The sequence below is a fragment of the Sinohyriopsis cumingii genome, chromosome 6 (assembly GCF_028554795.1).
Source record: "Sinohyriopsis cumingii isolate HCF-2022 chromosome 6, ASM2855479v2, whole genome shotgun sequence".
NCBI classification, from domain to species: domain Eukaryota; kingdom Metazoa; phylum Mollusca; class Bivalvia; order Unionida; family Unionidae; genus Sinohyriopsis; species Sinohyriopsis cumingii.
Genome location: NC_142966.1, coordinates 71565465 through 71581065, shown reverse-complemented (window position 1 = coordinate 71581065; position 15601 = coordinate 71565465). Strand labels below are relative to the sequence as shown.

General features: G+C 34.5%; 1 protein-coding gene across 1 annotated transcript in view; it reads right to left on the bottom strand.

Annotated features, from left to right (window-relative positions):
• The window catches only part of LOC149797181 (uncharacterized), a 63509-nt gene extending 49697 nt beyond the window's left edge, over window positions 1-13812 (bottom strand). Inside the window, exons 1-6 of the mRNA XM_089961867.1 lie at window positions 13067-13812; window positions 12291-12404; window positions 11409-11561; window positions 5931-6152; window positions 4041-4153; window positions 3370-3512 (exon numbers count right to left, since the gene is read on the bottom strand). Coding sequence (XP_089817993.1) covers window positions 3370-3512; window positions 4041-4153; window positions 5931-6152; window positions 11409-11561; window positions 12291-12404; window positions 13067-13757 — 1436 coding nt within the window. The 5' untranslated portion in view covers window positions 13758-13812. The remainder of the gene's footprint in view (window positions 1-3369; window positions 3513-4040; window positions 4154-5930; window positions 6153-11408; window positions 11562-12290; window positions 12405-13066) is intronic.
• Between the last annotated feature and the right edge of the window lie 1789 nt (window positions 13813-15601).

Genomic DNA, 15601 nt, shown 5'->3' with positions numbered 1-15601 from the left:
AACTTTGCACGGAGTGGAAAGAAATCTGAAAAAATGAGAGTCCATGACCTGATGCCTAAGATCCTAAAAGCAAAAACCAATTGCTAGAGTAAAATGTTTATGTGAAAATACTTAACTATGCAACAATTCAGAGGTCTCCCTAGGAGTTTAAAACTAAGAGTCAATGACTCTTATTTTGGTAAAAATATGTGTGCCGCCAGCAAAAGATGCATTCCCCGTCCAGAAGCATAATGGACATACCTGAAAGGGCTAAATGTCCAGATGAAGAACCACTGGTTGCCATGGAGTTTACTTAATTGAGTGTACTTAATACAAAGCCTGTATACCACTGCATATAGCGCATTTGTCCATCAGACTAAATTATACCAATCCATGGAAAAGTCTTATTACAAACACTAAGCCACACACTTTCTTACACTGTTCCATGTGAACTATTAGTTCTAGTAACTTTAGCACTCTACTGAATCTCCTTACAATCTTCGTCAATTTGCTGTTTAACCCCAAAATACTTATCAAAATGTGCAACTTCCATTTTGTCTAAGATTTGATGTGTTTTGAGTTAGAGGTCAGATATACTAATTCAGCTGCACTGGGAAAAGAACACAATAATGAAAGATTAAATACTCTTTATAATGGCCACATATGCATCTCATCGTCTTTCTCCCTCTGAATTCAGTCATAAATACTTGCCGATTTTGCCACAAATCAGCAGCTATTCGAAGTCTGTAAACTTGCTGCCCATCTATTGCGTCCTGTTCTTTTGATGTTCTATTATAATGACAGCATGCACATCTCGGGTCTTTCAGCCGCTGCATTCTGTCATTATAAATATGAGGACAGCTAAAATGATCAATTTATCAACATATGTTCCCACTTAGCAGGTGCTTGAACCAGGACTGGCAAGGCTTTGAATTTGCCACCCTGTTATTAAGTGCGTACGGAGGACTCCTACGTGGTTGATATTTTGCGTCCCAGATAAAACCAAATAGCGTCTAAATACGCGTAATTAAACGTTTCCGAGCCCTCTGTGCATAATATGTTAGAGCCCATCCATTGCCCGAACTCCAGTGCTAAAATAATGCTGGACACATCTCTGGGCTTGTTTCCGAATCATAAATGCAAAACATTCATTTGCTTACCAATGCATAAGTCTGACAAGAGTGCTTTCCCCTCGAATATATGAAATGGTTGTTAAATCCCATTATCCAGTTATTGTTGTTGTTGTTGTTGGGTTTAACACCATTTTTCAGCACACGATAGGCTATGCATGGCGGCCAGTATTAATGGTGGAGGAAGAACCCGGGAAAACCCCCGGACAGAACCACCGACCCACGAGAAGCTACTGGCAGGCTTTCTCACATACCCACATTGGCCGAATCCTAGACTCGAATCCAATTAATAAGTAAGCAGATTTGCACAATCTTTCATGGATTGGGTAAGTATTACTAAAGATACACATTGTATTCTAAATGTAGGTTTATTCTTGAAATATCTTACCCAATCAGATATTAGGTAAATAAGTAAGAGAAGGAAGAAGTTACACCGTGTTGGCATTGCCTCTAATCTCCCGATGGATGTCAAGTAGATGTGAGATATGAGCTAGGCTTACCACATTTTTGGACACACATTTTGTTCATTCCTGCAAATCCACCAGAAGCAGAGTAAACCACATCATTACAAAGCTAAGGAACAATTTGGAAGATAACATGTTGTGCTGCCGAGCTAAGGATCACCAAGTCAAACAGCTCCGCGGACAGAAAGGCCACAAAAGGTAAAAGCTTGAGAATGGTATCTGTGACCTTCATCCTATGGCTTGGAATCGGCTTTGCATAAGCAATTCATCAGGTCTTGCATTAGTTCTTGTAGACTGAGCTGATACACCATTATCCAGGACAAAAAAATCATGAGTGAAAATATCATTTATTCTTGCTTCGACTGGTTAGAACAAGTGAGATCTAGTTCTAAGTACCTCAGTTCAATTTAGGTACCACTTCTGAGTATTGATGGGTCCTGCAAAAGATGCCCGTGGCATGAAATATCCTAAATAGCCTGTTCTTGGCAATGAAAGTTCTAACCATCTTCATACCGACGGACTCATCATGGTAGAAATGCTGACAGTTCAAATGATAAAGCATGTATCTATATTACTGATTATGCCTGCTGTTGCAGACACTCCAGGCTATTCTATACAGATATAAGGGGAGAAAACGCATTTTTGCTACTACTTCCCACGTGATATTTTGCAAATATTCCACATTGTGAAATAACCTACCTGACCTGACCCATCCAATAAGAAATAACTTATTTATTATAAGAACCCTACCCACTAACCCAATCCTATGGGAAATAACCACAAACGTAGTAAACTTAGTAAACATGTGTATGATTAGAAACTTAACCACATCTATTTATAGATCCTCCTTAATCTACATTTACTCTTAATATCTTTAAATAGAATCCACACTCGTATACAAAAACTAGATATATATAATCATTACAATTTATAGTCATGAGCAAAAATTAATAGATATACATCTGAATAACATTATATTTAACCCTGCCAATCATAATGATTATTGAATTTATCATATGACGCAAGTTTTACAAGGCATAAAACACTTAATTATACTAAGATATTTAAAGCTATTTCGTTTTGCTTGGGTTACACGTTTTCTTTTCGTTGAGCATTATACATGGATCAAGCATGTATATGCAGTCATATCTTAAGTGTAATAACAAAAGTGTTCTTTTTTATCTCTCAAAGAGATGATGATTTCCTTAAATCTGTTCCATACGTTTGTTCCCATATTGATAGTGACGTTCCAAGGGGTTAAATTGTATATGTGAACCGTGGATCTATGTACGCTTCTGAGAAAGAAAACTGATAATAAACTATTATGGGAAGTGTTATGAAGAATATAACGTAAAATCCTGATTTATGAACACCTTTTGAGAATTATAGTGATATATTGGCAATATTAAATACATAACAAGTCGTAAGGTTGATAAGGAATGTTTTAACAGAGACACACAGAAGAAGATTGCTTGCATGATATCGATCTTGATTTAGTGCATCTGTATGTATTAAAGAGAATAAACCAGACCCATTCAATATCAACACTGAGTGGTAAGAAGGTTTGAAGAAAATGCAGTTGAATCAGTATCATGATCTTTATTTGAATCATAGCTTTTAGTATTGGACATCATGGATATAGTAAATCGGCCGTTACATCAATTATAGTTGACATGCCAGTTTAATGGTTTGATGCTTATGAATTAGACTGTGTTCATGTCAAGTGTCTTATGATATTCTTTTCTTAATGTGTTTCTCCATAAAGCTTATGATTTCATTATATATAGCTAGCTAACCTGAGACAGTCATCAACTCGTCCCTGAATTCGTAGGTTCTGACCAAGCTTCACGTACAGATCTGCCAACATTTTGCTCATTGGCTTATCCTTTAAGATCTGTAATGCCTGAAGATAGTACTTTTCGCCTTCAGTTGCGTCATCCTGAATAATTAGACGCACAATTTCATAATCCTACAGACTAAATTGCCAAGTCAAAATCAATAAACAGAAATATCGATTGCATATTTAAATTTCTAAGACACAGAAATAATAAATTGCATAATTTTTCTTTCATTGTACTTTACCTGAAGAGTGTTATATAAAGCTTGTAAACACTGTCCGAGTTACTTTCTTCGTGTTAAAACGTTCTTTCTCATTCCAACCTTTACTTCTAAACAATTCACATTGATATATGTCGTACACTAGAATTAAATTTTGTATGCAGTCTGTCTTAGAGAATACGTCTAAATATATTAGTTGCAAGCCTTGAATAAAACCCATTGTAATAGGTCAGAATTCATTTGTTCATAGTAACTAATACTTTCTATTCATATGTAAGACAAATCAGATTTATCTATCTTCTAACTATCAATCTATTGATATTTATCAGGACAAGGTATTAGTACATATAGGTGCTTATCATTTAACAGCGACCGACTTGGTCTTTATAACATACTTTGACATTTTTACCTTGAAATTTGTCAGCATACTTCCGTATGCAATATTCACAACAGCTTCATCTTCGTGCCTGCCGTACTGTTTTACCATCTTTAAACAACCTTCATAGAACTCTTCAAAGTGAGCTGAAATTTAGTTCGAGGAATGAACCGTAACTTTCCGAAGGACCTCACTTAAATGGAAAAAAACTGTATTCTTATGCTAAACGTACTACTCTTTCCTGCCTTAATCTTCAACATTAAGATAACTTCATCTATGTGTTTTCATGTCTGCACTCAGACTAAGTTACTTAAAACACTATCAGCCTAAGTTGTTTGAAATATTTTATCAATTAATAAGTATAGGTTATAGGTATTTTGTAACATATATTTACGTCAGTATTAAGTAATCCAGATTTTTTGTTTTCCTATTTTTAGACGGAAATTAAACAATCCTTTTTTCCATTCTTTCTAAGAAAATACATAATTGGTAAAAATTACAGATTGTACACATTTTGTATAATATAATCCAAATATATGAGATTATATTCACGTTGATTGTATAACAGTTAACTGATATTTTTTGTCTTGATTGCATCAAAATTAAATATTATACATGTGATGGTATGCTTGCAACCAACTGTGGGTAAATCTTGAATTGTGCAGCTTATTCTTCATGCACCACGTGTCTAACTTGAGGATCAATTTCTCTCTCTCTCTCTCTCTCTCTCTCTCTCTCTCTCTCTATATATATATATATATATATATATATATATATATATACATACACACACACACAAATGTCCAAGCTACAACAAGATGATATTGTACCGTGAACCAAAGCCGAGATTGAAAGCAGATAATGCCTAGAGAATATCACTATACCGTTACATATGGTATTCACATGGCTCGAAGATGTCAACGCGATGGAACGTACAATACTACCTATATACACGCACTCACACAAAGAACAAAAAAGAAATCAGCAGGTGGTAGTTTATCTTTCGTTGCATATCTAGCAAAGTGTGGTTTAGTGGATGGAATAACATTGAAAATTAATAATGTTTTTATAGAAAGACTCAAGGTAGACTCCAATGTTTTTAACTCGTTTCCATAATTGATCAATCTTTGAATATTTACATATATTAATGGAAGTTTAAACATACAATGGACAAGAATCCAGTTGTGGTGGATTATCTTCCTTACAATACATTTAACCCTTGATTGTATTAATGATCTTCACTAGATGTCTCTTAGACCCAAAGAGGCCTTTAATGTGGTACATCTGCAGAATAAAAACTAGACAAGTGTACGAATCTTAAATATCTTAACCAACATAAAAACAGTAAGATTAATGTGGAAATTATTTGAACGATATGCCGGTGATAGTAAAAGAGAATGAATTAAAAGAATTTTAATGCATGCTTTCGACTATAAATAAAATTTTGCATCGTACTCCTTGTGTGGAGAACATTCTAATGAACTTATAAATTCGTTATCATCAAAGACAAAAGTTTAAACATTCAGATATCATGGTGACAAAAAGTAAACATACCAGGAAAAACTGAATTTTAACCAAGTAGATTTTCTGGTGCTATTTTTAGCACTCAGGTGTTCAGCTTTTACTAGTCTGTCAGCGATTGGATAAACATATACGTTTCTTAATTGAGTTGAACCCGTTTTAATGACTTCCTTTATTAGTTACTTAATATCTTCATATACCTTTATATGCATATTTTCAGCTACTACTTAAGATCACATGAACCTAAGTATTATGGAGATGAACCTTTATTAAGAATATACCCGTGAATAAGGACAATTTGTCTCACTTCCCATGTATAGCTGCTAAATACATTTTTACTGTATCATTGCGCAGGTTATAGTGACCTCTTAGAAGAAAGGAACATCTGAATCACATACTTACAAGGCATGTTAAGCTCAAGCAAACTAGAACAATTTGATGCAATTTCTATCAGGAAACTATAGGTGTCTTCCCTGGTGTAGAAAACCTCTCTCATTAGCTTGAGAAGATTTGGATGGTCCAAGTTTAATGCAGCAACTGCTTTCACGTATTCCGCTGTAGACATCTGACGGCTAATTGTCGTCATCTCTTCAGTGAACAATCGGCAGAATCTTTTTCTGACATCTTAAATTAAAATTTAAAACAAAAAAGTTAAAAATCTTGTTCGCATTGCGGTCCATGTATGTTTGACGTTTGTCTGCAGGACGGTATACACATCAGCAACTTGAAATAACACTTTGCCTATATGATCATGTGTGAAAGACTGTATGGGTGAAATGTAATCTCATGATACTCCAACAACATTTATATAAGATAGATTTTTCAATATCGCAACATTAGTCCGTGTTTAGGTATATATCCTATTTTCAAACGTTTTCTTCCAGTCCTAGAAATAAAGATAAAGAGGAGAATAGAGGGTGAGGAGAGACATAAATGACTTACAAAAACCAGACCATATTCCTGCTGAGCTGCACCAGTGTTAACAAGTCACTAGAACTATTTCGCAGGCCCCTGTTAAGCAATTGCTCCCAATCTGGTAATTTCAATTGATGCTGGACAGAGTAATTACTCAATCTGTAGGACCAGACGTCATAATGTTAAGTATTCACGGGATTTATGACAACGTTGAATAGTTTCGTATAAAGACCCTCCCTGATTTATTAAGATAGGGAATTAACTGGACAAATTTAGGTATAAGTGCTTAATAATTTCAGATAGGAATAATTCACTGTATTGTATGTAGGTCAATTGAACTGCAATTTCAGTTAGAAAACACGCGATTAAAATCTTATTTCTCAATGGTGAATTAAAATGACAAAAATGATTTTGCAATGTGTTCTTTCCCATCAGGACTTCATGAATAGGTTATGTGTTGTGTTCGGTTGGTGAAAACGAACTTTCTGTCAGATGCCCTTTCCACACACACACACACACACACACACACACACACCTCACAAATTCACACTAAGCATAAGGGTGGGCAACGGTTGTGTCCCAGCGACTGCTGAATCGTTGCATTATGGATTGTAAAACGGGCTGAAAGTAGACAAAGCCACACATACAACGCATATAGCTACCTGCTCTACTGTGTTGTACATTAGTTAATTTTTTATTTATTCTTCTCATCTAGATATGATTGTGAAGGATCTTTTAAAAATAATGTAAAACCACAATAGTTTGTTTTTGATGAATTATCTTCCAAAAATCATTGATTATTGGCCGATTGTTTGATATTTTGAGCAAGAGTTAGTAAATTAAAATTGTGTGCTTTTAGTGAATCAGCCCTAAAAAATACCATATATTTTCATATAGTCGATTGTAAGAGGCTGCTTTTGGAGTTAGCTGTAAGTGTAGAATTTGACATCGTTTTTGCGATTGTTCAAAATCTAGTGAACAGTTTTCTGTCATTAGAGCATGTATGTATTAGTGGTGATGTAGACGTGAGGATGCAGTGACAGGTAGCATGGTCTGATGTTAACGATAGATTATTGCGCCATTTAGCATAGACGCTGAGGTCTAAAAGACTTATGGCTTTTGGGAGAGATGCAGTAGGTAGCGCAATTTCGGTGTCTGAGTTTTCGTCGCAGTGAGCAGATGGGGATGAACCTGCTGTTTTGACCTGCTTGTTAAAAGCTTTGAAAACTGTTGCGTACCAGCGTATCATTGGTAATAATCTGGAATGGTTTTCATCGTGCATCAATAGAAAAATCAGCTTAGAAAGATCAGTTTGTTTGAGTAATCTCTTAAAGATTGCTCATAGCACGCGAAAATCAATTAGCAGTATTGATAGATGGACAATCATAACGTCATCTTTAGAACTGGCTTGTCTGAGCTATAGGAGAAGCTATGCTGCATATCTTTGATTATTGGTAATCGTTTATTTGATATTGTTATGAATGTAAAGGTAAGGTTTATTGGTTTGGCGGCAAAATGTCTAAATGCTTCAGCTTGAAGAGCGGCGAGAGTGTGAGGCTCTCCTTTATAAATACCTTCAGGAGTGACATCATGGCTGTTAATCGTGTGGATGCCGATGTTCTGCTTCTGTTTACTTAGGCAGACCTTACATCGTTATTTTATACAAGTGACCAGGCAGAAGCTGAAACCGAGAAAGTATTTGTTGACTGTGCTGAATAGTTTGGACGCACCGGCTATCTTTGTCGTCGTCATGGGGACGACTTGTGGCTGATAGAGATTATGGGATGTAGGAATGTTGACAGTATGAGACGGTTTCTACGGAAACTGTTGGGCACCCAGAAGAATTTCTACCATGTAAAATTAATCGTGGATGCTGTCACGTGTGGTATGTTGCGAAGTACAGTCGCAATATAACGATGTAAGTATGGATAACATTAAGCAATCAAATTCATTAATATTTTTGGGATCATTCACACGTATTGTGATCGTGATGTACATTTGCAAACTTTTTTTGGTAGTAATTATATATTTTAGAGACGAAAGGCATTTGGTTGGACTGTTCAATGGAAATATATTTGAACTATATTATTATTCTGGAACTGTTATAAATTATTCGAAGGAATTCTGGACAGCGCCATTTTTTACAACGTCATGGTGCTTGGGGGACCAGCACATTTCCGGTATCGAAATTTAAAAGGAACTTTTAATTCATTTAGAACTTTCATAGATCTTTATAAGGACTAGATTTAATTCACTTCATAATAATATAAGTTCCTTTTACAAGTTTCATTTACAACTTTGATAATAAAATTGTTTTTAATCTTCATAAAACCTTCTGCTTTTGCTTCTTTTTTGTTACTTAAGTTTGTGAGCATAGAGTCGTAACACTTACGTGGCTATCGTCTTTTTCTTAAACCGCTCGCTTGAGAAGAACCTAATCCTTTTAATGGACTAGGAACCTTGTATTAACGTATATGAAGTTGCAGCCTTCATTGCCTGTTAAAGCAGCGTTGTGTCTGAATGAACTATATAGTTTTACAATGCTTATGTGTATTCTTTTAAGCCGATGAGAGATTGTGAGTTTTCTTTAGTTTGATGGACAGTGAGTATCTAGAGGATCCATTGATGGTGAGGCAGACCTACAAATATGTTCGGATTCACAAATGGAGTTGGTGGTTGATTTTAGGGAGTAAGCAATTGTGATTTGTAAGCACACAAATGACCTTTGTGACCACTCGTGGACGAGTAATTTTTGGAGGCGTGGATAAAGCAGTAAACCTAGGGTATATTGCTATTTGCATTTACGTATCCGTTTATAACATTGTTAAATTGTAGAGAATATTTATTAATTATAGGGAGTCTGTGTTAGAAATGTTTCTCAACTCGAGTAATTAGCCAATTTTTAGGAAAGACGCCATAATGTACAGTATTCACAAGACTTTATAACAGCATCGATTAGCTTCGTAAAATGGACCCTCCTAAATTTCTTAAAATAGGGAATTATCTTGATATTTTAAGTATTCGTGTTAAGTAATTTGAGATAGGAATAATTATTTGTAGCTGGTGTTTGGGTTGTGTTTTGTATTGCATATCGTGAAATACAAACATTAGGATTTAGAATGACTTACCGGTGAACCATAACAACGTGGCAAGAAATCCACGGAAGTATGAACGTATTAGATTTCGTGATATGTGGTTATTAGGTGATTACGGTAATTAGTGCGCGTTTAAGAAACTTTCAGTTGACAATGACTGTTGTCTTGCGGTCCTTGGAAATAATGGAAAAACAATGGTCTTCAAAACCACACTCTCACAGCTATTTGATTCGACCGTTCGAGAAACCTCTTGTGTAGTAGCAATATATATATATATATACTAATGGATTCCTTGCAATGCCATGAAAGAGGTATATACAGATTTATAACAAGAGCTTGAAAAGGCATTGATTGTAATTATTTACAATTATTAACGTCTTAGCTTTTAAAGATTTATATCCAGAGTGAATTCTATAAGTGAACTGGTACTCAACATTTTGATAATAAAATATATATTTTGGTGCTTTCAACATGTTTCGTGATTATAAATGCCACATCAATAATTATACCACGAGTTTTCAAACGACCCTTTAAACAGCTTGCATTCTTGGCTTTTCATATGCCGTAAGAATGAATATGGTCCTGTCATAATCAATCATGCATAGATGACTTTTGATATGCCTTTCGATTGATAATGGCGTAAGGGCTAATACTGAAGTTTCCACATGCCATACAATTATATATAGTCCTGTCATAATCAACTTTGCAAATACGGCCTTTCAATGTTGTAACAGTGAATATGGTCCCCTCAAAAGAGAAAATCAGTCTTACATACATGAACTTTCGTAAAACGTACGATTGAATATAATTCTGCCATAACTAGCTTTGTATACATGACATTAGTCCGCTGTATGGTCCTTTCATTAGGGCTAATCAACCTTGCATGCATTGCCTTTCATATGCCGTAGGACTGAGTATGGCTCTGTCATAAGGGCGAATCAGTTTAGCATACATGCTATGTATATTTAATTTGCATTGCACGCTTAGCTTTTGTCGATATTTGAGGGTAGAATATTTTTCATCCATGATTACTTGGGTATGGGTTCTGGACACTGGTTTTCCCCTTGGAAATTCTTGGTCTAAGTGATATTTGTCATCTACTTTACTAAAATGTAATACAAGTCCTGACCTTGTTTACGACTTAGAATGTTATAGAGATGAACTTTTGCCCCCCCCCCCCCCCATTAGGGTCCTCTTATTGTGGTCTTAGGTTTTAATATGAAGGTTAATTATATCAGCATCACTCATTCCTATTCTTAAACATGTTGTTGAATCAGTCATTTATTAGCGTTCCGTTATAATTTGAAAGGATATTTTTGTTTACATTATTCCTCGGAATTATAAAATGCTAATTGACTTCTCGGACTAAATCACTATTTTGGGATTATTGTGAATTTTCTTAAAGAATTTTTGATTCGTGAGACATCAAAACTGTTAACACATAGGCAAATTCCGGTCTATTGGCACGTCAACACATTGAAGAGTGGAATTCATTCGGAACACTTTGTACTTTTGGATTTGTGATAAAACCTTTAGAACTATTTGAGATAGATAAATACAACAAAAATAACAAACGGTTTGATACCAATAACGTTTATGACATAAGATCTAGATTCTTCTGTCCTCTATTATCTTTTTACTCTTTCTTATTGTCTTTTTTCAGTATATTAGTTACAGCAATGTAGTTATCAAATTAATTGTGTACATTTGTCAGTCATTTTAAACACGTTGTATTAGAAAGTATTTAATGTTATTGGAAAGGTGATAATTAGTTGCTAAAAGTTTCTACCCAATCCTAATTGCAGTGTTTGCAATAAAATATGTCTAATTAAATTTAATACGCATTAGATCAAATGCTAAGGTACCATACCCGGAAGTCTATGTATGCAGATATATACAGATATACAGTCTCTCAGGACGGAATTAATATGAAATCTCTCTGTCTTGGAATCATAGCTCAGATAATTGCTCCTTTTCAATGGTATCAATGCATGGTGTTTCGCAGAAGCTACAGATTTATGGCCTGCAAAATCAAAACAGTAACTATATAACATCTGTAGAAATATTATTCAGAATTCTCATTTTTTTTTGTCAGACAAAATAATGAAATGTTGTGTAAATAAATGTTGCCAGAAACAAATTCCAAAAACAACAATGCACAGTGAATATAAATTTAGCTCGCAAAATGAAATACGTGCAAAGCAATTTCTTTCAGAAACGGAAGTCCCATATAAAATTAACTAAATAAATCAATATATAAAATAATTTCAAGCGAGAAACGACACAAAACTCCCCAGAGCAAAATCATTCGTTCCGTATCAGAGGTTGTGTAATCTCAGTCCAAAAGAACCGAAAAATGTCTGCTTCAATAATAGCGAACATTGAAAATCTTGTATATCTAACTAGAAAAAGAAATCTTTCGGAAATATTATTTTGTTGGTCGTCATTTGTATTATCTACAATACTAGTAAAATAAGGTGTTTAACATGATGGTGATTATTATTATTATTATTATTATTATTATTTCTATCACACCTTTGTTTGCACAACTCATGGTTGTTTTAACCAAAACGAATGGGAGGCTACTCTTTTAACAAACACCTCTATTCTCTTTTGCTTCAAGTTCATTACACAACATGCAAATCAGCCATGCAATGTGTTGTTTCCATGGCAAGCGTTATAACATTTAGTACATTCCGATTTATTTGTTTCTACTGTTTCAACGTAAAAATTTAAAAGACTAACAAGTTACCCAGCATCTCTGCAGCTTGCTTGGGATTAAAATGTCCTTCGATATACTGCAATTTGGCAAGACGTTGCTGGAAAACTGGTGTCAGTTTCATTATGAACTTCTTGTATACATCCACTGGAAAGTATAAACAATATAACTGATTGACAAAATCTGAGCTAGGTTTAAGTTTACATTGATAAATTATAAATTATATATAATGACGCTATACACAGTTTCCATGCAAGACGCAAGAACCGATTCCCGTGGGTTAGGGGGAGACCGAAAGCCAAGTGCTGAAAACACATTAATAGGTATTCATGCTGTTAAAGTATATATATGTTTGCAAGGTTTGGTTCAATGTTTTAAGTTATGATCCAGTTTGGCTACAGAGAGTAAGAATATACACAGGGCTATGATTCAGGGACAATACTGGTTTAAAAAACGTTAGCTATTTCAATATTTGAAAGATAACGGCATACCTAATTTCATATACGCTTTGGATTCTTTCAAAGAACGCAGAAACTGGGTGTGACAGTGGGCCTTCATCACCCTTCCAAAATATTTAGTGGAACACATTTGTATAAACATTTTACGTCGGCGCCTCACCCTTACCCAAATATAAAGTATAACAAGTTCATCAATTTATATAATTTCAGATATATTAAAGATCTTTGGCTTTTAGTTAACGCTGAATTTCATACGCCACCGCTGCAGCCTCCACCGCCAATATCTATATCTTTTTGTCTCGCATTTTCTAATAAAAAGAGAAATACAAAATGATAGAACTTATTATATACCTATCCTGTCTTGTTTATGATAGCTGTCTCTGCTGAGAGCGTCCAGACGACTGTCGGTGAGAATTTGAACAATATCTTCCGGTTTTACCATGCCATCGTCCGTCTGAAGCTCCACGGCAACCATTAGAATTGCTAAGGGTAGACCAGCGCACAGCTGGACGATTGGATCCAAACATTCGCCAAAATCTACATTATTTACTGTAGCTTTAAGCAGTTCCTTGGAGTCAATGTTATTCATTGGTTCTAACGTTTTGTGATAGAACAATGCTTTGATTTGTGTGAACAGAACGTTTTCCGTCGATGTAATATACAGTTGAATATTGTTCTTAATTACGGCTAGTTTAGCTACAAATGATTTGAGTTCATCTTTTAAATTGGAATCCCTTAGCGCATCGAAATTATCAAAGAGCAGGATGAAATATCTATCTTTGTTCTTTTTAATATGTGATTCAATCTGCTTACGTACATTGCAGATATCGGCAACAATTTCAAGTGATTCACACATCTGCATAAATATTTCTCTGTCTGTTTTAAGAAGCCTTAAGTTTACGTCAACTATCTTAACTTCTCTAAATTGTTTGTTATTTTGAAGTACAAGTCTTTGTACGTCTGTTATGTGTTTTCTCGCTGTTCTTGATTTGCCCACAGATTTCATTCCGTATATACCAAATACAACACATTTCTTGTGCATCCATGCCTTTTGAAGATCATTAAGAAATTCTGTTCTCCCTCGAAAAGGAATGCTATCATACACATCCGTATCCATTCCTGCAATAAACAATAGCAACACAGATGTTGTCAGGGAATAAAGAAATTGAAAAAATAGGTACTAATTGACTGTCCGTAAATTGTTTGGTAGGTATCATATACAATGCATCTAAGGTAAAATACAGTTCTCAACGTGGATCTAACCAAGAAGCTATCACACTACATAGAAAAAGCTTACAGGTAAACTGCAGTACATACACTGCTCAAGTCAGTGGCTCGGGTATCGATCGTTAATATCCCCCCAAATCGATATTTGAACTTCTCTTTAATATTCTATGCATTTAATCAAATGAAACTACGTTTATTTTTGTTATGTATATTCAATTTGTATTATTTTTAAAAAACAATTCTCCATGATTATAGGTTATGTATAATTGTACTTTGGACTCAACCTTGTCCAAAATCAAGTTCACTGTGCAGCTGACTAGGAACGTTGGTGTTGTTTTTATTTTGTAAAGAAATAATACATAGCAAATATTTCTCTTGGATTGTGGGTTGAATATTAGGATCGTTATCAATAAAGGTAAGTATGTTTATCTGGGTCTGGTCTAAGATATTGGAATTCCCCAAAATAAGAACATGTAGGACATGATGTTTCCCATGTTTTTATTATAATTTAAGCAACAGACTTTATCTGGTTACAATTAGAAATTTCCAGAAATAAACTTCGGAAATAAATCCTGGCTCCAGGTATGTATGTATGTATGTATGTATGTATGTATGTATGTATGTATGTATGTATGTATGTATGTATGTGTGTGTGTGTGTGTGTGTATGTATGTATGTATGTATGTATGTATGTGTGTGTGTGTGTGTGTGTGTGCGTGCGTGCGTGCGTGTATGTATGTTGTTTAATTTGCAAGGATACATGTTAGTTTAGATATATGTTTAGACAGACACTTGGATGTGTCTTGCATGTGTTTACTATGTCAAAATAGTATTATAACATTCCACCTGATGATTTTAATTAGGAATGAAGTGTATATTTACTGTACGTACACCTCCAAACAAACAAAATCTATCAATATTTTTATACAGGAATTGTGGGTACTTTTAAAGAGGACTTATCCATTGCATCTATTTTAATGGAATTAATCTTAATTTATTTTTATCTTATACTTGAGAGATTACATTTGTCAAAATATTCAAATACATTTAATTTTAACAATAACAAGATATCGTTAAAATTAAAATTTTATAATTGCAGTGCTCAGAATTTGCGGAAAAAATATTTGTTTTATTTTCGTAATTCACAATCGTATATTTTCCTGCAGCTATGTTTGGTCAGTTTTAATAAACATATATTAAAGATGTTGGTTGTTATTTGGTTCCAAACAGTACTTTTAACATATCGTTGGTTATATCATAAAGAGGAAATGAGATCTAAGTGCCTTACATAAAGACACACGGAATCAGCCGGCAAGAGAAGGACTGGACAGGTATCGAACACGTGGCCCTTGGGTTAGTGTCTGACACTATATCAACTGAACTACAACGACCGCATATATTAACGTCACTTTAGCTTACACTTTTTAACTCTATTTAAAGTTTTTATTGGCCGCTTGTCTTTGATGTATTAATGTTTCATTATGGCATCAATGTAGGATTTGCATCAATTGTATTGTTTTCCAAACATGGCATTTTTGTCGGTATTTAAATCAGTGGATTGGGTAATCGGAAGGAGATCCTAGTTTTAGTAGCTTAATTGTTAACTGAGTCTTTGAATTTGTAGTTAGTATAATATACCATAAAATTCCGTCAAAATAT